A 26,472-nucleotide genomic window follows, 5' to 3' on the forward strand; every position below is an offset into this window, starting at 1 on the left:
TACCAAACAAAATGAGTTCATTGAAGTATTTGCTTAACTACAAGAAATGTCTTTCCACACACAATTTAAATTTTTCAAAATGTCATTCACACACCACCTCAAGTATCAACTTCAGTTTTAGACATTATTTATTCAGTGCTTAATCACAACAATAGTCAACTTAAGGCACTTACATAATAAGTTAAACCTTACAATAATACATACAGAGAAAAACCCAACAATCATATGACCCCCTATGAGCAACAGTGGGAAGGAAAAACTCCCTTTTAACAGGAAGAAACCTCCGGCAGAACCAGGCTCAGGGAGGGGCGGGGCCATCTGCCTCAACCGGTCAGGGTGAGAAATTACATTTCTCAGATTACTGATTTCTCATATTACTACTACACAGTTTAGATATATTGTTATTCATTATCTGTCATCACACAAATCAACCCAAAAAATCAAAAAGGAAATACTTGAAGTACGTGCACAAAGCAAGAATGTTATACACATTGTGTTTTACACATGTGTTCCTCAAAACACCAATAACAACTATAAGCAGATTATTCAAGTAGCTTTCACCGCATGTGGAATTAGGTTACACAAAGCACACACTTCCACTCTGTCTTCTGAGCACTGCTGAGCTGTTCATTTGTCATGTCCAGGCATTCAGAATGGAACCAGCGGTTGCAATTATCACACTGGATCTGTAAACAAAAACATATGAACTTTCATAAACACATTACATAAATAATTCTATGTTTTAATCAATTACAATCATTAAAGACACAGAGTCAAATATTTTTTGGAAGATAACATAAAACAATTTTTAAAAATACTATACCCAGTCAATGATGGAGGGTCCTGGATTAGGTGGTTTCACTGTTGCACACATGGCACAGTTGTTGTCACTGTCAAATACTAAAACATAATATATATATATATGTTAGTGTTCATCAGTTTGACACAAATAAATATGTCCATTTGAAGAAGATATTACACACCGGAGGCCTCAAGTATTGTCTGTGCAAATGTCCTTCGTGCCTGGGCCATCTCTTTTTTTGTCGTCAAAAATCTCTGTGTGTTGGCCCTGCGACAGACTGGCGACCTGTCCGGGGTGTACCCCGCCTCTCGCCCCATGACAGCTGGGATAGGCTCCAGTGCCCCCCGCGACCCTGAAAAAGGATAAGCGGAAGCGGATGGATGGATGGATGGATGGATGGATGGATGGCTTCCATTACTTCTTTGGCCATCTGAAATAAATAAAAAAACAACAAAAACAATTAATTGAAAACATCTGCAAATGTTACACTTCCTGTTTACACAATTTAACCTTTTAAGATTATTTTAACTTCCCCCACCCCATCTTCTTATCTAATTTCACAGAAAAATATTATTGCGTTAATGTTGTACCATACCATGATGACCATTACTCCGCAGCTAGAACCATCCCGTTGAAATGGATGTGTCAGTACTCCTCCTCGAAGTCTCACATTCACCCAGTCTGTTTTGTTGTAGCATGTCCTCCTCATTTTGAAGTATTCACTTTGTGAACATAACATACATCACATTTATATAATAATGAAAGATAAAAGTCACACAGAAAAAGACACATATAGTACAAAGACCGTTGCTCTGAACGGACTTTACAATCATTATCACAATCACCATGACTTGAAAGAGTCATTGTGTCAAGCCAATGAAAGATTAAATTCTGGTAATACCCAGTGCAAATCTTTGCTTAAAAGAGAATTTATGACCTTACGTGACAAAAACATTTTTGTAAGATGAGTTATTTATCATGGTGAACAGTGTTACTTATTATGTTTGTGTTTTTTTTTACAAGTAATGCAACCAAACATTGATTTTGTTTTAACGTATTTCTTCGTACTACAAAATGTTACGTATTTTTCAATTATCTGAATGTGTTATCACTTCTTTTTCTCAATGAATATATATATTTTGGAAAAGATACAACATCAAAAGTCAAAGGACTGAGCAGTTTTCACTAAGCTTAACTGGAGGGTGTTACTTTTAAATGTACGCCTAAGAGTACAAAATCTAATCTTCGGTATATGCTATATCTCTATATATGCTCTCTATTGGTTAGTATATCAATATTATTGAGGTTTTCAAATTCTAAAAATTATGATTTTAGACACATTTCTGGACGAAGACTATACACAAAGCGCAAACAATCTAAAACAATTTTCTGTAATTAGACTGAGGAAAATAACTGGCATTAAGTGGCTAGAATGTGCTCGTTTCTTGTTAATAGTCCCATTTGTAGTGTTAATTACTCACCTTTCCATTTTATTGTTGGTGGGTAAACCAAAAATTTTAGTCCACGTAGGCCTCGATGAAAAGTTCAGTGTACTAATAATAATTATATGTAATGACAGCGTAACCACATATAAACGTTTCCTGTCGCAATGAAAGCTACGTTATCTGTCCGTGCGACGCAACACCTCAATAAATACCGAAAGATCAAAAGTGGGTTGGCTCTATGTCATGTGACTCTTGTCCCACACATCAGTTTGCATTGAATTAACAAATAATACTAATTTAATTCTAATAATGAAGCAAAAACTAAAAAATGTTAAGGCAGGCAATGTACGACCTTGTTATTTCATGTATAAAATATAATCAAAATAGTATTGGCAGAAATATTTCTACGAGTTACAGTATGAAAAAAAAATTATGAAACCTGTAATCAAAAGGCAAGATATTGTATAGGTAATTCATAATATTAATGTTAAAGACAATGAGTGTCAGAGAAAAAGGCAAAAGCATATTGCTTAAAATATATTGTAAAAGATGTGATTAAAGACTTTCATATAAATTATGAGAATTGAAAGTTGTTTTTATACTTCTAAGACTACTATTACTTAGAGTGACGTGAAAATTAACGAACAAGAAGGAAAATATTATTTTCTATTAAACAAGTGAGTTGAATTAGATTTTCAATGTTTTTGCAGTTAACATATTTACTGAGACAATCAAAAATGAGCATGGAACAACATCTGTTACATGCCATGGTACCCAGCTCTTTGTTTTCTCTTACTCTTGTCTTTCAGGTGTCAAGCCTCATTCAATACTCAATACACTCAATACAAAGGTAATTGGCACGTCTCTATTGGCTGATCTGGGGAACAGTAGACCAATCGCTTGCCTGGGATAATTTCAAAAAACCAGCTCCCAGGCCAGCAGGTTGGCTTCAGACTGTCTTTGAACTTTTGTTAGTAGGTGTCTATGTGTGTGAACAGAGTGTTTGGGTGTGAGGCTGGACAGATAAGATCGGGGTACCCCAAACACATTCAACTGAGCTTTAAGTGTTAAAAACACTGGGTTAGGCAGGTGATGACACTTTTGTGTCCTGTGACTGATCTTATGTGTCAAGCAGGTACACAGGCCTTTTGTTTTGCATATTATTTTATTTCCACTTTAGGGAAGCTGTTGGCGTCTTTTTGTTTTAGTAATGTCTTTGATCTGGCTCAGCCGCCTGGTTCTCATCCCCAACATTTTTCTTTTGTTAAGCTTACTGTTATCAGGGCATGGTAAATGAACAGTAAACCTTGCCTGATGACTAATCTTCCCGTTTCCCTATCATTGATTTATTTGGGTTGTCATGGAAGAAGTATTAAACAATGCCTTTTATTAGAACATAAGCATTGATATGCAGTAATTGTATTTGAATTAGTTAAATATGAGTGGGCAACTCTGACCATGACAAGACTGCATTTACTTTAAGGAATTAATAAAAAAATGTAGACATATTGTTGTCATTATTTTTACTCTTCAATTTGATGTGTTTTTTCTTTAAGATAGTATCAGAAGTTGCTCCTCCACCATGAAAAAAAAACAACTGCATGTATTATTTTACTACATCCATGATTCTCCTCTGTGGTCTTCCTCACTCATCCTGTTTGGAGCTTAATGTTCAACATCCTTTATCTATTAAAATTACAGAAGTAGAAGAACGTAATCATCAGAGCAGGAATCATGATAAATGATAAATAGATTACCAGTACATAAAAACATAACATTTGCATAATTTCTCTGATAACCCTGCATTGGATGGGTTTATTAACGGTGGGCTGAAATTGTACTATAGTCTGCAGATGAGGAACTTTTTAGAGTGTTGAATTAAATGTCCTCCACAATCTGTATATGAATTGTCATTAAAACCATAGAGATTCTTACTTATAAAGGAAAGAAAAGTGTGACAATGCCCATCAACATATAGTGTATATTTTTTGAAACATTACAAAGATACATGTAATTCTGGGTTCACCTGAATTACAGATTAGACTGGTGGACAAACAGAGATGTTGTGTACAACTGGTGACAGCATCAGTGACAGGGATGCCAAAAGGAAGACCAAATTAATCAGCAAGGCTGGAAGCAGAATTAGGAGGCGTCATAGTCAGCGAGGGTCAGAGATCAATGAACAAATTGCCCACTTTCTTGGATAATGCATCACCCTCAAAAGGATTCAAAATTTGGGCCATGAAGAACAGTTCAGGAAACCTATTTTATTGTTTTGTCTGTGAAACTGTATAAATGAAATGTAAATTATGTTAAAGGCAAACACATTTGTAAGCCATAAGAAACAAACATGCTTTGCATTATGTCTCTAAACATCTGTATAGACTTGATGCAATATTCAGAGCTGTGCCACTGTACTTTGCAGAGCAGTCAAACACAACCCTGATTTTTTCCGGTTTTCTCGGGTGATAGACGCCTTGATGTGGAATATACCACATATTTCCTTCTCTGGGATCATCTTCAGCTCTTTCAGCATCACCTTCCTTGAAGACATTGTCCATGAACCTTACATAATCGTCCTTAAATTTGGGATTTTTCTCAAACTTCCCTTTCAGGTGCTTAAGTCGCACCAGAGCCAGACGCTTATTTTCTGGCAGCTGAGGGCGTGCCTTAAAGGGAAGTGGCATCTCTAGGTGCCCATCAGCATTCTGGTGTATTTTCTCATTTAGCAGTTGCATGAACTGTATGTCATCTTGTGATATGCTCTTTTCTCCAGGAGCTGTGTCTTTGAAGTCTGACTCAAGCACTCTGATGATGGTGGCTGGTGTCAAGGGTGGAAGTTCCTTAACAGATAAGCGATGGCACAGGCCTGTCACTTCTGCTGATGTTGCCATTTTTTGTGAACTGCCAACAATGCTCCAGCCCAGGTCTGTCTTGATTGCATATGGCTCTTCGTCACCTCCCGCGATTACTTGCCGTGGTGCCAGTGCTCTAGGACAGTCGTAGCCTATTAACAGCCTAACCTTGCAATCCATTAACTCAGGCATCTCCTGTGCTATTCTGATTAGATGTTCCCATCTTTTGGCAGTTTCAGAGGTGGGAATGTGTGAACGTTCAAGTGGGATGAAGTCTCTGGTATAGGCAAGTGGCAAGTTGATAAAGCTTTTGGAGGAAAACCCTCTAACTCTGAGCCCACTAACTCTTTCGCTCTGAACAATGGAATCTCTTCCCATCATAGTGGTTAGCTTTAACTTCACTGGCTCTAAACTCATCCCCATCTCCTCACATATCCCTTGATCTACAAAAGTGTTGCTACTCTGTGTATCTAATAGAGCATACACTAAGGTCTCTCTCTCTGGAGTGGTGGTTGAAGAAACCCACACAGGCACGATCATGGATGTGCTCCCACCATCTCCTCTGTCCATGCAACAAGAAAGTGCAGATATGTTTTCTTCTGCCTGCATTCTATGTGATGATGTGTTCACTGGAGTCTTTGGACGGTCTTCGTGAAGAGCTGTTGGATGATGTTTTTTACAAACCCCGCAAGTCGCCTTACGCTTACAGTCTTTTGAATTGTGTCCTCTTCTGAGACAACCAAAGCACAGGTTATTGTCAAGTATGAACTTTCTTTTGTTTTCCACGGACATTTTAGCAAAGGTCTGGCATTTGTGAATAGAATGGCTTTCTCCACAGCAAATACATGTGACTGAGTTTGATGGCAAAGCATTTGCTTTTCTTTCTATATCAGGCTCATTTGAATTGTTCTCCACTCCGCTGTATCCTGTGGTTGTTCTCTCTGATGCTTTCACATTTGTGATGTATGCATTAGCCTTTGGACGCTTTATGTCTCTAGCTGACCTTTCTTCAGTGTGTTTCAAGGCATGAAATGATGTTACAGGATTGCATGCAACTTCCGTTTCTTGTGCAACAAAATCAGCAAATTGTTTGAAGCTTGGATATTCTTCTTTTTGCTGTAACTGCACTGTGACGCGACGATTCCAACGAGAAGTCACCCAGTCAGGAGGTTTTTGGAGCAATTTTTGATTCTCTTCACAGTCATTTAACGCCTGCAGTTCTTTGATGTATGGCATAGCATTGCTGCAGGCTGTCAGAAAATCACTGAATTGTCTCAGTTTAAGCGACTCTCTTGAACCAATCTTTGGCCAGTTGTTCAGTTTTTCCCTAAATGCACACTGAATTATAAAGGGGTGGCCATACCGAGCATTCAAAGCTTCCCAAGCTTGGTCATATGCTTCATCATCCTTTCTGTAAAAGCTTCCCTCCAATACAGACCGTGCTTCTCCACTGATGTATTTGCGTAGGTAGAACAACCTGTCAGCTGGATTTGTGCATCGCCGCTCTATCAAAGCTTTGAAACTAGTGCTCCACTCTAAGAACTTAAGTGGGTCCCCTGAGAAGACTGGGGGCTCAGGTGCAGGAAGTCTGGTGAGGACCATTGTGTCATGCAAGGCTTGCATTAACAATGACTCATTGTTGTTTGGTTGTTTATTGTTATTATTCTTGTAGGTTTGCTCTGGTATGATTTCTTCAGGAGCTAATGGAGGACAACTGACTACCGCACTGTGTGCGCTTTTGTCTTCTCCACAGGCTTCACTTGAATCTGCTTGAGAATAAGCCTTTAGCTTTGCAGTTATTACCTGAAGATCTCGCTGATTTTCTAGTCTTTTAAGCTCTTGCCTTTGTGTAGCAATAGCCTCCTCCATCTCTATCTCAGCCTGCTTCGCGGCAAGCTGTGCAGCGCACTCTGCCTTTTTTACATTGATGCTTTGCTGCTCCGATAGACAGCTTGAGCGGCAGCTACGTACAGAAGGTCGGGAGATTGTAGTCCCAAATATTGACTGAGCATATTCTCTGTCTAGCACCATGTGAAGTCTCGCATTTTCTGCCTTAGCATCAAACTCTTCTTGCCCCACTTCACTCATACGTACTTTAAGTATTCTCATCAAGTCCGCTGTTACTGCTGTGCAGGAATCAATTTTTCTTCTAGTCTCAGTAGAAGGGGCTGACTGCGATCTCATATCTTCGTATCTATTTTTCACTTGTGACTCTAGCCCTTCGACAGTATCCATCATGTCAGCTAATTCCTGGTCAGAGCACTCATCTTTAAGTTTGGAACGTGTAGCTTTAACTTGTTCTTTCCAGCTTTCATATAGTTTGATAAATTTACTCTCCTGAGAGAACTCTTGTTGCTTGAGTTCTAGCATTTTGGGCGTTAACTTTCGCTCCCTTGAGGATTTCCTGGGCTCTAGTCTTGAAGTATTAGAGGCAGGCTTCTTCAACATTATCAGCTGGATTTCTATTTTATCATGAATAGCACCTATCAGTAACTCCAATTTCTCCCTTTCAACATCATCAGTCTGTAATTTCAATTGTTCATTCAATCTACTTAGCTCTTCCTTAAGGGAATCAATTTGTTCTCTGCATTCTTCAATTTGTGATTTTTCTGTGTTTACTGACATTGTGCATGTTTCAGCAAACCTGCTGCATAAACAAGTTGTTGCTATATGTACATGCGATCCTGGCAAATATACAATTCTCAGTACAATCTGATTCTTGCAACAATTTGCTTAACTACACCCCTTGTTATTCTTCTTTTAAGTTGAACTCTTAAACATTTTTAGAACACTTTAAACAACACCACTTGTAAAATAAAAGGGAACACTTTGGCTATAATGACAGGTTGGTTACCTTTAACTCAGTACCTTTCTTAAACAAAATAAATTATTATTTTAATAGACCTCTCCAAACTCCAAACCTCTCCATGAAGTTGTGGATATATCACAGCCCAACCTGGCGCTGACTGAAGAGCTGTTATCTTTTCCTTGAAGACCGCCAGGGATTTTACAGTTCTTGCTGTGTGCAGCGGCAGAGATTTGCAGAGCTGTAGTTTATGATGGTCAATGTCGCCCTCTATTGGTGAAGTCATGTTCGTTGCTGTCCAAAGCGCCAATAATGGTGTTTCCTCTTTTTAAGTTTGCAAGCCTCTTTTCCGTTGTGTTCTCGAACCACACACACTGCGCTGTCAAGAACATTTCTTCTTTTCTTATTCTGGAACATGCATTGCTTCTAACGTCGAACTTCCAGCCACGTTGGCGGTACGTTTTCACTGTAACTACAGGGGTCCAACAAAGAATGGCCACGCATCATACTGATGTCTTCGGAAATTTATTTCTCTCTCTCACTCTTATTGTCTTCAGACACCGTGAAAACTGAAGAAACACAAAGTTTACAACATAAATGTCCATAAACAGTCTTGTGCAAGCAGAACAGAAAAAATGCACAATAATGGATATCACAAAAATGTCCTCTCATTACCAGTGTAGAACACGTATGCAACATTATACAAACAATATACATGAAACCATACCGTGTGCGCCTCTTGGACCACATTCAGAATAACATTAACGCTGAGGCTGTAGATGCATCTGTAGCCACGTATCCATGCTAGCTCCACAATGCCGTGGTTGTGCTCTCAACCAAACTCTGGTCATGTGACAATTACAAACTTTACCTCATACAAACTTTACAGCACTTTACATATTTAACAAACCCATATTTTGTAATCACATATTTTAGACATGTTTTTTAATTGATGTTACACTTTTATCATCTTATCTTATAAATAAATGAACTAAATTAAGCATGAATCTATCACAGAAACACAAAATAACCAACTTTATTTTAACTGTCTCAGGGACAGTTACAGTTGCCCTATCATATATGTATGTGCTCTTAATCTGAAAGGTATAAATACGGAAGTGTGTGTGCAATAAATGATGGCGCAGAGGAAGGCGTGTGCCTCTGATGTAAAACTCTAACAACGTGTGTGTGGTTTATTCCTCCGTGAGATATGCGAGTTACCACGGTATTTCTGCCCTAAAAAATGGAACCTCCAACACGGAGGAATCCTCCCGAGGGATTAATAAAGTTTTATTTAATCTAATTTAATCTAATAACTTTAGTCTCAGACAAAACGCTTTACTCACCAACAAATAAAACACAACTAAAGCACGGAAAAAGGCCAAACAATAACATGTTTAAGTTATTTAACGTTTACACAGCTACATTCTCGCCTGAAAATGTGTTAAAAGTTTATTTTGCGACCCAGAAAGAGAAATAAGAGTAATATTAAAACTAAGTAGCTGCAGTAATAGTAGCCATTGTTGGAAACTGGAATTGGCTGGGCCGGTCTGCGATATGGTTTTCAGTTTTGTTGTCCGGGTGGAAAATCAGGAGAAATTGGGGGGAGAATGGTCGCCCCGGGAGATTTTCGGGAGGGGCACTGAAATTCGGGATTTCTCGGAAAAATCGTGAGTGTTGGCATGTATGGCCTAGCGTAGCCTGTAATGTTATTGTGACGGACACATTATATGAGTGAACTTGACTTTACGTGACTTACAGGTTTCTTTGAAAAACAATTTCTTATATCCAGGTTCTTCCTTTGCGCTGCCATCCTCCTCTCCTCCTGGCAGCGCAGGTTTGCCGCTGCTGAAACTAAACAGAGCTCCCTTATGAAAGGCTCAGCCAATCACATTGGCCATATTTGTCACATGACGTAGGACTCCAGTAGAGAACATAATTTAACTCTTTCTGCACCGAGACGCTGACAGATCATTTTTTTCTTACTATCGGGCTTGTTTTTCTTTACTCGAAGAGATCAAATTATTGGTGGGGACATGTCCCTTCCGTCCATGCCAAATCTACGCCCTTGAGTGATGGCCAAATGAAGCTTTCTGAAGCACTGAGGCTTGTATTGAAAAACGGTTCATTACTCGAAGCTTTTCAACATAGTCCTCTCTGGTGACATCTGGTGGCCAAAAATATGAAGAGCAGCTTGAATCCACAAAATAAAACCAACTGCTTCATTATGATTGCCCACTCACTCTACAGAGTGGAATTCTGTCTGCTATTGGGCCACCGTTGTGTTGCTTTGAACGTTTATTTTTTGGGGTTAAAAATGTGATTTATTTGTTTAATAAATAATTTCGACCAGCAAATTTTCCTTGTTTAAACATGCACCAGTTTGTGGTCTTTCTTTGCTTTTCACTTCTTGATGTTGGTAAATAGAATAATTGGAAAACACCACGTTACATACAATATACATATAATAATGTACAACACATTATGGAGTATGCTTCTGCTGTGAGGTCCTGCCTCCATCCACTTGTGAAATTAATCGCAAGATGGGTGTATTTATCAATAATATTATATTAGGGAAATTTTCCTATAAATATTTCTGACCTGGGGGTAGAATTGATTGTGAAAGGGAAAGTGCTTATGAACTTGCAAACTAAAAACATGATGCATTTAAGGTAACCCTTTTTCATTTTTATTTAAGAAGAGAATTTGTTCCACTGTGCGATGGCCGAAACTGTTCCTTTTCGTGGAGATAATTTCTCCTGCATTAAGGAAAATCCCTTCACGTGGAACAGAAGAGGCTGGAGTGCAGAGAAACTGGTAGAGATGCAGTTATACAGTCTACCTGGGCCCCACAAACTCAGCTAAAGAGAATAAATACATGAAATTGCTGCACATTTGGCAGACTAACATTTTAAGATTAATTGAAAAATAAAATATATATATTTTAACATTAAATGTAACGAGTCAAATGGAAGTTTTTCTAAAGATATTTGATGATATTTATATTATGAAAAACAGATTTTTGGCATTTTGAGTTTTTCCCGTTTTCAGATAAAATAAACACGCACAAAACAAAAGCAAACAGCCAGAACACAAAGCTGGAAAACCCACCGAATGACCAAAATCTACTCAAAATACTCCCACACAACAGAACCTCCTCTCCTCCTCGCTGGCTCCATGTCTCTCAGTAGAAATATCAGTGGTTTGCTACCTGTCACCATCAAAACACCACAAATCCTGCGAATTATTCACTTCCTTATAAAGCATTGAATGAGACCCCGAAGTAGTCACGTTCTAAACAAAGCTTCGGACGTCACTGATCACGTGACTTTGGCCAAACGAATCAAGCTTCGACACGGAGCTTCTGAAGCAGTGTGTTGATTTTTTGACACACGCACCAGAGCATCAGCTTCAAGCGGGCCATCACTACAAACGTTTCCCTCATCTGTTTCCTGGGTATTTTTGAAAACGCAGGTTTTTCTATGCGTTTGCACCTTTCGTCCACACGTAAACGGCGTTTTCGGTCACTGAAAAACGCCTGCCAGGGTGGATACTTTCGAAAAGTCCGTTTTGACTATTTTGAAATCTCCGTTTTCAAAATACCCGTGTACGTGTGGACGTAGCCAAAGCTTCATCACGGAGTTTCTCTCGGTTTGTGGGCTCATCTAAAGGTAAGCACCGAGCTAACTTTACTGTGAGCAGGGCTCTAGACTAGTGATGGGCAGATGAAGCCCCATGAAGCACTGAAGCTTTTCATCCAATTGGTTCACCCCAACGCGAAGCTTCATGAAGCTTCATTTGCTCTAGCAGGACACCTACTGGACGTAAAAATAATAGCTGGCATGAATTTGAAGAGTGTGGCATTTTGCACACAGCCTGTAAATGTCAACAACAAAAGGAGTGTGTAAAACATGTATATTGTAGTGATGGCAGTATACTGTGTATATTTATAGTGGCAGTATGGAAAATGATTATTTGGAAATGCTTGAAATGGAAACGATCATTTACTGTGAGGTGAGGTGTGGTTGGGGTGTGGACAGTGGTTGTGCTTTTGTAACGTTGAGGTATGGACAGCTACACACTGAGGCTTTGAGCCTCAGTTCTGCCTGTTCACATTTTATTCTGTAAAAACTAAATTTTCACTGCTTTTATGACCTTTAGTGGGGAGAACATAGCTAGGATTTAATGATTTAACAAATCTTTTAAATCCTTTGTCCTCCACAATGCTAAATGGCTGGGAGTCCTCAATCACCATGCTGACCAGGTCTTCATCTATTTGAGATTGTTCTCCTGAGGAAAGACAATAAAGATAAAGCACAAATATAAATATCACATACGTAACTTATAACAGTTGTATAATATTGTTATATCATTTAGTAACATTACTGCATCCTATATTATCATTGCATTTGATGGCTCACCTGGTCTTGCTCCACAATCGGTGTTCCTCTTATTCTCATGCAAAGCTCTGTAGTGCCTAAGCATGGATAAGGTGTTGTTGTTGTTATATCCCAGCTCCCTGGCACATAGCAAACACTTCACCTTGTACAAAAGTACAGACAGCTTAACATAAATTGTATTGCACCATCAGTATCATGAAAATACATCTTCTGTAGAAATTTACATACCTTGTTGGGAGGAATAAGATCAAAATGTTCCCACACAGGGGAGGACATCCTCCTCTTCTTAGCTGGCTCCATTCTCTCCTGACTTTCTCTCCTCACTCTCATAAACCTCCAAACGGTCTCCAAACTCTCACTAACCGCAACTCTCCATCAAACACCCACATTTTTGAATGAAGTCTGAGGGCTTTATATCGCTGTCATATCTCGCGGCAAAGTTCGAACCACTTCATGAACCAGTCACGTGGTACAGCCGGGCAGCGAGGCTTCGGACGTCATCATTTTCAGCTCCTCCCATAAATGAAGCAAGCCTCGATACGCGCTTCGCGGAAACGCCCCCTCCATTACTCGACACACGCTCCGAAGCCTCGATACAGAACGTCCCATCACTACTCTAGACTAACTTTTTGACATGGGCGCACCGGTACGCCTAACTTGAAAAATTTAGGCGTACTGGCACAAAAGTTAGGCGAGGGGACACTTGGGCACTGCATTTATTGCAGCATATAGTGTGTTTCCTGGATACACTGTGCTTTTTCCGAGCACTGGCTATGAATTTCAGAAGGATCAGGCCTTAACTTAACAAAAAAGTTATCTCCAACGGGAGATCGAGAGACCAGTGTCAGTGTCACTGTTTACTTAGCCTGATAGAGCAAAGGACACTGTCTCAGCTGAACTCTGGACACACTTACACTGATAAGCACGCACTCATCCCCCTCCCTTTCCAAACGCCTTCGATGCTTGTTTCCTGCGGGGGAAGACTGCGGGTCTGCGTGCCGCGCTGAAATGGTAGCGCTGTGTAGGACGACTGCTGTGTTCCTTCGGATTACCCCCCACCCCCCTATCCAACCCCTGTGGCTTGTCACGTGCTCTAATGTTGTGATGTGGACATTAATGTGCTCTCTGTGTAGAGGAGTTTTTTTGTTTCCTGTTCTCATGCTGTCCTCCCATAGGTGCTGTTACCAGTTCAAAATTGGGGATGGAGACAAGAGAAAAAACCAAAATAACAACACTGGTCCGGCCGGGTTAAGTCAAACGATGATTTTAATGATCACACGCGTGGGAGATGGACACTGTATGCAGACAGCCTCAGATCTCAAAATGGTGGAGCATTGCTCAAACTCTTATAGCCTCTGGTTCTCCCACCTTATCATAAAAGCCTAAACATTCACATTCTTTCTCTCACATGGCGCCTAAGCTACGACCTTGGCTTCCCGTTTATCTGCTCCTGCTGAGATGGGGCAGAAAACTCTAGCATGTTCCGTTCTCTTCTAATCAGACAAATAAGGCGATGACTTTCTGCAAACAGTATTTTCTTGTAACATCATAAAACAATATCATTCATCCACAATAAATCAGCAGTCTAATTTAATGCAAATCAGTTTAACTAATGCAATAGTTATCAGCTTCTTCTAATTCAGGAGAATAATGCAAACTAAAACTACATAATAATTCACAATCTTTAATTAGGGGTATAACATGGCATAAAATAATATTATAATCTAACAGTGCCCAGCGTGAGAAGAGGTCTCTTTTTTTCCTCTTGTACTTTTCCCATTGTTGTGTAATTTTTCAGTGTTATTCTCTGCAACGCTGCCGATCTCCGACTGTATTCCCATGTGATGTCTTTGTTGTGTGTGTAAGTCGGGGGGGGGTCCTATTCCTCTGCGGGGCAACCTGCATATGGCCAATAAAGCATTAACTTAACATCAATGATACTAAGAGTAGCTGTAGATAATATTACATCTGTGGGATGATTATTGGTAATTTTTTCTCTAACGATAAAAATTTTATTTGTGAAGAAGTTCATGAAGTCATTACTAGTTAACGTTAAAGGGATGGTTGGCTCAAAAGAGCTCTGACTTTTTGTCAGCCTGGCTACAGTGCTGAAGAGAAACCTGGGGTTGTTCTTATTTTCTTCAATCAGTGATGAATAGTAAGATGTTCTGGCTTTGCGGAGGGCTTTCTTATAAAGCAGCAAACTATTTCTCCAGGCTAAATGATGATCCTCTAGATTTGTGACACGCCATTTCCTCTCCAGATTACGAGTCATCTGCTTTAGGGTACGTGTTTGAGAATTATACCACGGAGTCAGGTACTTCTGATTAGAGACCTTAGTTTTCACAGGAGCTACAGTATCCAGAGTCGTACGTAGTGAGGAGGTGAAATTATTAACAAGATAATCGACCTCTGTTGGGGTAGCGTTCAGATAGCTGCTCTGCTCTGTGTTGGTACAGGGCATTGAAGATGATAACAGTGGGTGGATTATATTCTTAAACTTAGTTACAGTGCTTTCAGAAAGACATCTACTTTGATAAAGTCTACTCTTCACCGCTGTGTAATCACTTATTGTAAATGTAAATGTTATCAGGAAATGATCAGACAGGAGAGGGTTTTCAGGAAACACTGTTAAATGTTCAGTTTCTATGCCATATGTTAAAACAAGATCTAGAGTGTGATTAAAGTGGTGGGTGGGTTCTTTTACATTTTGAGAGAAACCAATTGAGTCTAATAACAGATTAAATGCCATGTTGAGGCTGTCATTTTTAGCATCTACATGGATGTTAAAATCACCCACAATAATTATTTTATCTGAGCTCAGAACTAAATTAGATATAAATCTGAGAAATTAAAACGTACAGCTCTGTTATCACTTCCAGCATAAATGAAGACCGAAAACTAAAAAGCAGTGACGTTTGTAGGGTTACTGAAGTTGGGCTAGCTTGTATATAATGATGTGCTACGTGACCGCTAGCGACACAGCTATGTTAGCATAATATAAACAAGCTAACTTTTTTTCCAATCGATAAAAGTTAACGTGAGTGTTCTCGGTGGTCAGGAACAAATGTAATCGCATGGCAGGATGCTGTAAAAGGACCAAACTTCAGCCAGGAGAACAACTGAGATAATCCATCCACAATACGAGGTTAGTCATTCATATGCATGGGCTGGGCTGTAGTTACATCCTAAGGTTTTAAAAACTGAGCTTAAATAAATGATTAGCGGTAATAAAAGCCGAGGGAGGTCAACAGTGATCACTGACTGTTTTAGGAGCTTTTTGAGATCAAATAGAAGAAAATACATAACATTAAACATGTTAACAACACAAAAGCCATATTAAACGCAGACTACTTTAGGCCCGGAAGTAGGATTCGTCGTGTCATCACTGAGCATCACTGCTCATATTTATAATTATACGCTTCTTGGAGTGAGTGCATACACTCGTGAAGTTTAGTAACTTCAGGTCACTGCAACAAGCCCAGCTACAGTTTACCGACAGATGGGTACAGGACCTTGAAATGCACCGTGTAGAAAGTAAAGACCATCGTACATATCATAAGTTTACCAGTCTCACAAATCGTCTTCATAAATACACATTCATTAACCGTTTATAAACCGTTTATTTATTTATAAACCGTTTATTAATAGGACCTTTGAGCTCAACGGTAATTAATTAGTAGTGGAAATAATTTCTGGTAGCATCACAGAAATGTAGCAGTGACAATAATATTGTATGCTGTAATCGTACCGGGCAATTAGTGATACAAAACAACTGTTTTATCCTGTGAATAAAAGTATATGTTTTTGTCAATGTACCATGGTAATAACAGAAGCGAAACACAATATTGTGTCAGGACAATTCACTATTTATGCACAATAAACAAAGGAGCATAGCGCGACAATTTCTGTTCAGCGCCAGACTTGCTTGTAACCTATATCACCAATTATGTTATGAAAAATGACGCATTAACTACAACAGAAGACTGACCTTTGTGGAAATGCTTGGAGCAGACTAACCTGTGAGCTGGAGTGTTCTGGGACGTTATATTTGGTCTTTGAATGGCTGCAATCCAGTCGCCTCTTTGTTACTTTGGAAACATGGCTCGAACAATTTCTCTTCAACGACGTAATCCGATAACAACCGATCTCTTTACCCGTCGGCTTTCCGTGGCTGTCATGGGACCGGCTATTGCATTTAATAATACAACAGCTTCTTGACATTTTTGTGTTTCTTTTTATCGCTGTATAACTGATTTCAATTGAAAGCCTGCGTGCGCTTGTACCTCTTGCCATGAGTTCCCAGAATTCTTTGCGGTTTTACCCCTGAATGACGTCACATTTTCAATCTCTATTGGGCTGCGGGCCAAATTTGGCGCGCGGGCCAGAGTTTGACATTCTACAGCCTCATTTCTATTTGAAGTGATAACAGGAAATCAGAGCGATCTGCTGCAGTATCGGGGTCACAATAAACTTTAATGTCCAGCTGCTGTGGATGAACACTAGGGCTGGGTATCGTCACTGATTTCTAGAATCGATTCAATTCCGATTCACAAGGTCCCGAATCGATTCGATCCACGATTCGATTTAATTCGATTCGATTTAAATCTGGGAAATTTTGACAGTCAGAAATATTATAATTCAGATCAGTACATTTACATATTTTTGTATCAATAAAAAGGAAGCTGACACACGCAAGACTTTTTCAAAGGTGTGAGCGTCACAGCAGATGCCTTTGTGTCAAAGTAGCTGAAGATAAAACACAGAAAAACATGAAGGTGATTTTCCTGGCCTGGGATTTTATAAAAATATTCTGCAGTACATCAAAAACGAAAGAAAACCATTAATCAACATATGAACATTACCTCTGACGTTACAGCGGTTTTATTAGAGACACGGCTAAGCGTTTTGCATTTTGAATAATTTTAAAAAGTTTAAATTTGTTCAGTATTGAACAGCAGAAATGAGGTTTTCTTTTCGGAAGAATGTAAAAGGGGAAAAAAACAGCGGCCGACAGCGCTGTAAACAACAGTAGACTTGTGCGTAACAAGCAAGCGAATAATGAAGAAAGGGAAACTGTTTTTGAAGTACAGAGAGAGAGAGAGAGAGAGCTGCGCATCGCGGTGGAAGCAAAACAGTAAAAGTCAGAGTGAATTCATGACGATGTTTATGTGAAGCGTTTGGATCTTCTTCTGCTGCTGGTTCGGTCAATATTGTTTGGAGAGACATCAAACTAACAGCTTTAGAATCTGCTCATAAAGGGCGTGAACGCAAAGCGCGGACCCGCCGACAGATCAGAATCAGCGAGCTGTCGGCTTTCAGCCCCGACCGTGAGAAAGGCGACATCTAACTGATTCTGATCCGCGGGTCGCGCTGTGTGTTTAAGTCTATGTGCAGAATCTGTGTTCCTGCTCTCATTTACTGTCTTAGCTGTTTGGTGGTTCTTGAAATTTTGTGAGATGTCACCTGAGATTCTGGCATTTCGGGCAAAATAAATTTATATTAAAAAAATCGATTCAGGATTTTAATGAATCGATTTTACGTTATCCAAGCCAGAATCAATTTTAATCGATGAATCGATTATAAAAACCCACCCCTAATGAACACATGAGAGGAAGTGAACTCCTACAAAGTCTCATTTTAACGAGTCTGGCTGCTGTAAAGTGATGCACAGGAAGATGTTAACAAAAACTATTCTATGAAATGAATGTTTAGCATCAAGTGAATTCAGATGTTCTGTTCAGTTTTCTTTCTATAGGCAAGGCAAGTTTATTTAGAGTGTTAGGGCAGCCTGAAAATTCTCCTGGGCATCTCGCTGCAGGGCAACCTGCAAAATAAAGGCTGTTTCATTCATTCATTATATAGCACAATTCAACAGCAAGTTGATTCAAAGTGCTTTTCAGAGACATTAAAAAACAAAAAAATAAAAAGCATGATTTAAAAAGGGGGGGGGGGGCAGTACATAAAATCAGTAGTTAAAATGTAGGTTTTGAAATTTAAGTTTAAAAGTAAAACCGTGCAGATTTGGTGCTTTATTCAAATACAGCTGAGAACAGGTGAGTCTGCAACCTGGATTTAAATAAACTGAGTGTTTCAGCTGCTCTGAGGCTTTCTGGGAGTTTGTTCCAGATATATGGAGCATAAAAGCTGAATGCAGGTTCTCCATGTCCAGTCTCGCAAGATTTCTACAACCAATCAGAGTGAAATTTGTACTTTGTGTTGTCAGATGAACATCAGAATCAGAATCGTGTTTCTTGGCCAAGTATATGTGCAGACACAAACAAGGAATTTGGTTCCGGTAGATGGAGGCTCTCAAGCACAGCAATGTAAAACAAACAAACACACACACACACACACACACACACACACACACACACACACACACACACACACACACACACGTGTCTATATATACATTACACATACATACACAAAGCTGTGTAAACCAACTGTATGGTTTATGATGGAGACACTGAGTCTGGTTCAGCTGCTTTGTTGGGGTCTGTATGTTAAAGAGTCTGTTTACATGGTGGAGGTGGTGGGACTGGGGGCCTGAAGGAGTTGAAAGTGTGGGGTGGGGGAGTAACAGGTCTGTCCCTGTTTGTGGAAACCACAGGAGGAGCTGTTCAGGCTGTTGCTGGGTGTGAATTGTTGATGGAGTCTTTAAACTTGTAGTTGCTGTTTTCCAGACTGAAGCAGAGTCGTTAGCTGAAAACTGGTTTTAGAGCTTCATTCAGGACACCTTCTCAGGCTCTTACAGCCTTACCTGTATCATAACAAAGTGTATAAACCCCAATCCACCTTTAACATGGTCCTTCTCCCAAACCTTCAAATAGGACTTTCTGGCCCTGTCATAGTAAAGGGCTGCTTAGAATATTAGAGCCAATGTCACAAAGTTCCTCCTGAAGTATAAGTGAGTGAGAGAGTTTCCTCACTTTGCAGCACAACACGTCTCACAAGATTTCTACAAGCAATCAGAGTGAAATTTGTACTTTGTGTTGTCAGATGAACATATGAGACACTTTGACTCTTCAGTGCAGTGTGGAGCCTAACAAAGATCTGTTTTGTGTCCCAGCTGATCAGCAGGAGGAGAAGAGTCTGACGGAGCAGCAGAGGAACATTTTCAGCCATCTGGACTCAGCTGAGTCACTACAGAGGAAACAATGAGCTCAACACAGGAGGTGAGGAAAGTATCACAGTTTCACCAAATAATCAGTCACGTCTAAAACTCTCATCCTCCCAACCTGTTATATGACTGTGTTGTATTTTATTATGTACTATGTTTTTATTTTATATCTATTATGTTTACAAACATCAAGAAGTCACAAGCAAAGAGAAACCACACCACAGCACATGTTTAAATAAGGATATTCATCAAAATTATTTATTAATGAAATTTCAAAACCTTTTCAATCACACAGAAAATACATGTGCAAAGCAACACAACAGTAGCCTGATATCAGACAGAACTGTCACATGATACTAAACATAATGAAGCGCTTCATTATAATTTGTAGATTCAAGCTGCTCTTCATATTTTGACCAACAGATGTCACCAAAGAGGACTGTTGAAAAGCTTCAAGTAATGACAGTTTGTTCCACGACTGCATTTCACTGGGTTTTGATTATCGATTAAAATTGATTGTAGCTTGGATAACATGATATCAATTCATTAAAATCCTGAATGGATTTTTAAATATAAATTAATTTTGCCCAAAACGCCAGAATCTCAAGTTAAACCTCAGAAAATTTCACAAAACAGCTAAAACAGCAAATGAGAGCAGGTACATGACATGGACTCGACGTCGGGTGAGAAAGCCGGCAGCTCACTGATTCTGATGCGTTCGCCGGTCCGCTCTTTGTGTTTACGTCTTTTTCGGCGCTAGATTCTGAAGCTGCAGGTTTTGTCTCTCTCCAAAATAAAATTAATTAAACCAGCAGAATTCTCTCTCTCCATTGTTTACAGCTCTGTCGGGTGCTGTTTTTTGTTTTTTCACTCCCAGCAACAAAGCCTAATTTCTGCTGTTCAATACAGAACAAATGTAAACTTTTTAAAATTATGCAAAACGTTTAGATGTGTCTGTCATAAAACGTCTGTAATTTTGCTCTGCTTCACTTCAGCAGCATCAGGTAATGTTCATATGTTGATTAATGGTTTTCTTTCGTGTTTGATACACTGCAGAATATTTTTAAACCCAGGCCAGAAAATTCTCCTTCATGTTTTTCTGTTTTATCCTCAGTTACTTTGACACAAAGGCATCTGCTGTGCTGCTTACACCTCTGATGAAGTCTCACACATGTCAGCTTTCATTTTAGAAATATAAAATATGGATAAGTACATAGTGATCAGAATTCTAATATTTCTGATTGTCTGAGGCAAGATTTCCCCGAATCGAAATCAGTGATGATGCCCAGCCCTAAATTTCACTCACTGCCTGTGTTTGTATCTCTGTCACTGCAGGACCAACATGGAGCGAGAAGTCAGCGCTCTCAGGAGGCCGACAAACCTCACAGAAGAAAGGGAGAGAAGAAATACAGCTGTGATGACTGTGGAAAGTCTTTTACCCAGTCTGGAAGCTTAAAAGCACACCAGCTCATCCATAGTGGAGTTAAAGCATACAGCTGTGACGAGTGTGGAAAGAGTTTTTCCTCGAAGGGTAGTCTAAAAAAACACCAACTCGTCCACAGTGGAGTTAAAGCGTACAGCTGTGACGAGTGTGGTAAGGATTTTCTTAGGAAGGCTTCACTACAAAACCATCAGGTCATCCACACTGGAGAGAGACCGTTCAGCTGTGACGAGTGTGGACACACTTTTTCTCGGAAGAATGCTCTAAAAAAACACCAACTCATCCACAGTGGAGTTAAAGCGTACAGCTGTGATCAGTGTGGCAGAGCTTTTACTCAGCGTAGTAACTTACAGAATCATCTAGTTACCCACTCTGGAATTAAAACATACAGCTGTGACATTTGTGGAAAATCTTTCAGCCTGAAACAGAGCCTAAATACACACCTACGCATTCACACCAGACATGATGTGTACAGCTGTGAACAGTGTGGCAAAGAGTTTGCTAAACACACACTATTAAAACGCCACATGTTTACCCACTCTGAGGAACTACCTTATAAATGTGACCTGTGTGAGAATACTTTTAAATCTCCACATTACCTGAGACAACACCAACAGATCCACACCAGAAAGAGACTCTATAAGTGCAGTTACTGTGAGGTATGTTTTTATATTTTTATCGTGTCATTTTAGCCTGACTGTTTGGAACAACTCTGCTCATTAAACCGTGTTAGCATGTTGCTAACACAATTTAATAAGCAGAGTTCTACAGAATGGAGAGACGGTGTTGTGTGATTATTCAGATTTTCAATTCAGTTATCATTTTTGTTTAAATGATCCTAAAAAACTAAACTGAAAGTGCTGAAAAGTGATATGATGTTATTTAAAATTCACGTAGTTTCGTGGTATTCAATTCAGTTTTATTTATATAGCGCCAAATCACAGCAGTAGTTCCCTGAAGGTTCTTTATATTGTAAGGTAGACCCTGCACAGTTACCAGCTGTCAGCTACATAGAAAAGGATCTTGGTGTTATTTGTCTCTCAGAAACAGTTCATAACTTCAACTCATTCATGTCACCTAAAAGGTAAACCTGTTTCTCCATCACCTGTTCAGCTCTGATGATTCAGTAAGGACATCTCCTGGTTTCATCTTCATGTTTCCCTCTCACCACATATCCAAACCGACATCATGACCAGCAGCTTTTACAGCTGTGGCTCCAGCAAACCTCAGCTGATATTAGAAATTAATATTAAATAAATTCTAACAACAGCTGATCAAGCTTAAACGCGCTGCTGTTGTTTAGCGCGACATCCGCTGGTTTCCCCTCTCTGGCGCAAAGTGGGCGATAAACAAACAAGAGAGGAAAGCCGATCAGCTGATCATTGATCAGTTTCATGATTGAAGTAGCAACAGGAGAGGCAGGGGGGAGAATGAGAGAAGAAGAGGCAGCTGTGCAGCGTAAAGACAGAATAAATCAATCTTTGTCTTTTTTTCATTCTAGCTGAAGTTCGGGACAAACTCTGTTCCTTTTCACCTTAATACGAAATGCGTAATAATTTCTCTGAATGAGGGACGATTCCGTCTTTTTACAGGCAACTCTACTAACTAACCTTATGAATAAAATACAGTTCACTATGGTATCACTAACATCAAAGCACCCACCCAGCAGTATATAAACTCCGTCATGCTAGCTAGCACGCAGTACAAGTTATTGTAACTGACGGTAAAAAGTCAGCACAACGAAAATAAACTCCACCTAAACTTGGTTTATATCTGACCCAGATAGACTGCAGGTCATAACTTCTTACCTGAAGTTCAGTTCACCTGACACTCGGACCGGCGGCCGCCTCGGGTCTCTCCTCCTCCTGCCTCCCCTTTCCCTCATCCACCCGCTGGCCTCCACCACTTGCTAATTTTACTGAATCTGAGGAAGCTCCGCCACAGCCACCACCAAACAACTGAGTTATTTTTACAGCATCTGGCCAATCCACCACCTTTCATTGTTTATACCGTTACAAAGGGAAAAAAGTCACCGGGCCACCGAGCAAATGCCCGATGGCCAGTCCAGCATTGGTCGTGCCATCAGTTAACCCTTCCCGTGCCAACTGTGGCACACGTGCCTACGGTTGCCGACCCCTGCCCTACAATAATACATACAGAGAAAAGCCCAACAATCATATGACCCTCTATGTGCAAGCACTTTGACGACTGTGAGAAGGAAAAACTCCCTTTTAATCAGTGATGGGAATAACGGCGTTACAAGTAACGGAAGTAGCTGACTACGTAAGTAATCTGGAAGCTACAGCTTTAAGCAGCTGCGTGCGCTCCCGTGGACGGTAATCACGATCACTTTCTAGCACAACACCTGGAGCTAAGGGGGCAAAACAATCGCATGAGTGCTGCTGTTTGACTGAGGAAGAATAAAGTAGTCGTGGTAAGCAAATCACATGACCACTTAAAGACAAAGCAAGCAGAGTCACGATAAACAATATGTATCCGGCGTTTTTAGAGAGAGAGAGAGAGAGATGGATGGATGGATGTTTAGCGTGTTTGGAGTGTGTAGTTAGTGTGTAGTGTTGTGGATAGTTTTGTGTTGTGTGTCAGAACAATGAGGCGACTGCTGTCTCCAGGTAGAAACAGGAGTGATACAGCTGCTGCTGTCAGACCTGCAGGTATCAGGCTGTGATGTTTCCTTTATCGTGGACAGAAATTTTTGGAGTGGCACAAATAATTTGTGTGGCATCTTATTGAAGAACAGCTGATTGTTCTTAAATAGTTTGAAGTGGTTATTTAAAAAATCAGGATAAAAGGTAAATGGATGCAAATAACTTTGTTGTTTGCAAAACTTGTGCATAGGATTTTAAAATTGACAATTTATATTTGCATTTAAAGTTATGAAATATGATTCATTAAACATGTTTGTGGTTGTTACAGTAAAAAATATAACTTTTTCTACTCTGATCTTATGTTTTTTGTCTGACCTTTAGATCAGTTGTGTTAATACAGTATGTAAAAATGAAAACATGACTGTAAATTCAGGGTCACCTGGTCCAGCCCTAACTATATGCTTTAGCAAAAAGGAAAGTTTGAAGCCTAATCTTGAAAGTAGACACTGTGTCTGTCTCCTGAATCCAAACTGGAAGCTGGTTCCACAGAAGAGGGGCCTGAAACCGAACGATCTGCCTCCCATTCTACTTTTAAATACTGTAGGAACAACAAGTAAGGCTGCAGTGCGAGAGCAAAGTGCTCTAACAGGGTGATATGGTACTACAAGGTCATTAAAATAAGATTGGGCCTGATTATTCAAGACCGGATTTTGAATTCAATTCTGGATTAAACAGGAAGCCAATGAAGGAGAAATCTGCTCTCTCTTTCTAGTCCCTGTCAGGACTCTTGCTGCAGCATTTCGGATTAACTGAAGGCTTTTCAGCGAGTTTTTAGGACTTCTTGATAATAATGAATTGCTTAATGTGCATTGAAGAACATATCCTGGTCAAAATGACTCCAAGGTTCCTCACAGCGTTACTGGAAGTTACTGAAGTGTTTCCTTATAATTGCCCACTCTAAGAAACTCAGTCGACGGGACTGAGCTCTGCAGCGTGGGTAATTACAAGGAAACGCTTCATAATTTGTAGATTCAAGCTGCTCTACATATTTTGAACAGCAGATGTCACCAAAGAGGCGACAGAATTTGTCCTGGTCCAAAATGAGTCCAAAGTTCCCCACAGTGTTACTGGAGGCCAAGGTAATGCCACCGAGAGTAAGAATCTGGTTAGGTACAATACTGTTCAACTGATGCTCACAAGGGTGTGGTACCACAGTGTGTGTTTGTATAGCCCAGTAAACTGTTAACTGAAGGAGTAAAATGTAATTGGCCGTCTGCAGAGATGCTCTTTATTTCAGGCGACGTTCAGGATGAAAATGTTGAAGGACTGACTTACACTGTGTCTTTGTGTCTTTGTTTAGAAGCAGAGCGACACAGATGGATCCAATTCTCAACCCTGTCGTCACTGTGGTGGTGGGAAAGACTTTCGTTGTGACCTTTGTGGAAAAACTTTCAGTCATTCAAACACCCTAAAACTACATCAACGTAGACACACTGGAGACAAAATGAACTACTGCAAAGAATGTGGGAAAGGCTTCACCACAAAACGTGACTTAAAACGACACGAACTCTTTCACAGTGGGGTCAAAAAGCATCTCTGTGATCAGTGTGGGTCATCCTTCACCACTAGAGGTGAGCTTAAAACACACAAACGCGTCCACACAGGAGAGAAACCATACAAGTGCAGACACTGTGACAAAAGCTTTCCACAATCAGGTGATTGTAACAGGCATGAACGGACACACATGGAAGGAAACTACAGCTGTGACCAGTGTGACAAGAGCTTCAAGAATTTCAGTTCATACTCCACACACAAACGATCCCACGTTACTAATAAACTCTTTCACTGTTACCAATGTGCCAAAATATTCACCACATTGTCTGCTCTGTGCAAACATCAGCGTGATCATGCAGGACTGAAATCACTCCCATCTCTGTGAAGCTGCAGAGACAGAAAGATCCTCGTTTGGTTTCAGGGTCAGACTCAAAGCCCTTGAGATCAGGCTCCACAGAGTTCAGATGGAATCTCCTGTAAAGATCTGATGAGGCAGCTATGAATGAAAATGTGCCTCTTGTTACATTTTAAGCTTTCTAAACTGTTCTACTGTAGTGTTGGTGTTGAGTGGTTAGCATTGTTCCAGCAGTTGAATCAAAAAATCTGTTTCCTCTTATGTTTTTATTGAATGTATTTTGATCCATGTGTTTTTGTTGGGTGTTTTTTTTTTGTTTTTGTTTTTTTTTTGTGTTCAGGTTTTTTGTGTTATGAAATCCTTCAACAGTTAAACCAAAATTTTACATGTTAAATAAAGAAATAATTTACTGACAAAGAGTTTGATCCATGATGTCATTTCCTGTATGTCAAACCAAAAACTGATGTGACAAATGTTCTCAGTGACCTGAAATTCATGAAAAAATAAGATCTTTAAAATCTTTTGTATTTTAACAAAGTTGCTGTAGGTATCAAAAATTCTGATTTGTGTTTGAGATTGTTAGAAGATTTTCTACATTATACATTATAACCAAATCTCTATAATACAATATAATCAAGTAGGCCTTATATTCTAACCAAGTGAGCCTTATATTCTAACCAAGTATGCCTTATATTTTGTGTGTTCATATATTTTCACATAACCAAGCCTATTGTTGAAGAATCACCTAACCAAGGTTATTGTTAAAGGAAAACTGATGCATTCCTTACCTAAGTGTTTGAGATGTTTGACAGCATGATATAATGATGCATTCTTTCCTATAGTGTCTGTGATGTCAGATAAAGCATGATATACTTCTGTATTTTTATCCCAGTGTGTGAAAGATCAGATAAGCTGATTTAATGTTTAACCTCTCGTCAACATCTGTTAAAAGAGGAAGTACTATGTAACCCATTTTTGCCTTATAAATAAAGCAAGCGAGCCTGTGCTCGGAGTGTGTGTCTTCTCAGAGAGACATTCACCCGTGCGCACGTTTTCTAATTACACTCTGAGTCGGTCTGAAG

At 39.7% G+C, this 26,472-nt stretch overlaps 2 protein-coding genes across 3 annotated transcripts in view; one reads left to right on the forward strand and one right to left on the reverse strand.

The window, feature by feature from the left end:
• The window catches only part of LOC147321693 (uncharacterized), a 106,491-nt gene extending 80,031 nt beyond the window's left edge, over positions 1-26,460 (forward strand). The window contains exons 1-4 of one of the 2 annotated variants that reach the window (XM_086305831.1): positions 11,284-11,579; positions 19,384-19,489; positions 20,770-21,534; positions 24,842-26,460. In XM_086305831.1, the coding sequence (XP_086161957.1) occupies positions 19,472-19,489; positions 20,770-21,534; positions 24,842-25,420 (1,362 nt within the window). In that variant the 5' untranslated portion in view covers positions 11,284-11,579; positions 19,384-19,471 and the 3' untranslated portion in view covers positions 25,421-26,460. Of the gene's footprint in view, positions 1-11,283; positions 11,580-19,383; positions 19,490-20,769; positions 21,535-24,841 lie in introns of those variants that run through there. The other variant, XM_086305832.1, reaches the window with a different exon arrangement.
• The window catches only part of LOC147321697 (uncharacterized), a 79,908-nt gene that overhangs the window by 6,835 nt on the left and 46,601 nt on the right, over positions 1-26,472 (reverse strand). The gene's annotated exons all lie outside the window — the stretch shown is intronic.

This window comes from Aulonocara sp. 'chitande type north' Nkhata Bay, linkage group LG9 (assembly GCF_057382095.1).
Source record: "Aulonocara sp. 'chitande type north' Nkhata Bay isolate Kocher_YH1m ecotype deep benthic linkage group LG9, A_spYH_male_GT1.1, whole genome shotgun sequence".
Classification (NCBI taxonomy): Eukaryota; Metazoa; Chordata; class Actinopteri; order Cichliformes; family Cichlidae; genus Aulonocara; species Aulonocara sp. 'chitande type north' Nkhata Bay.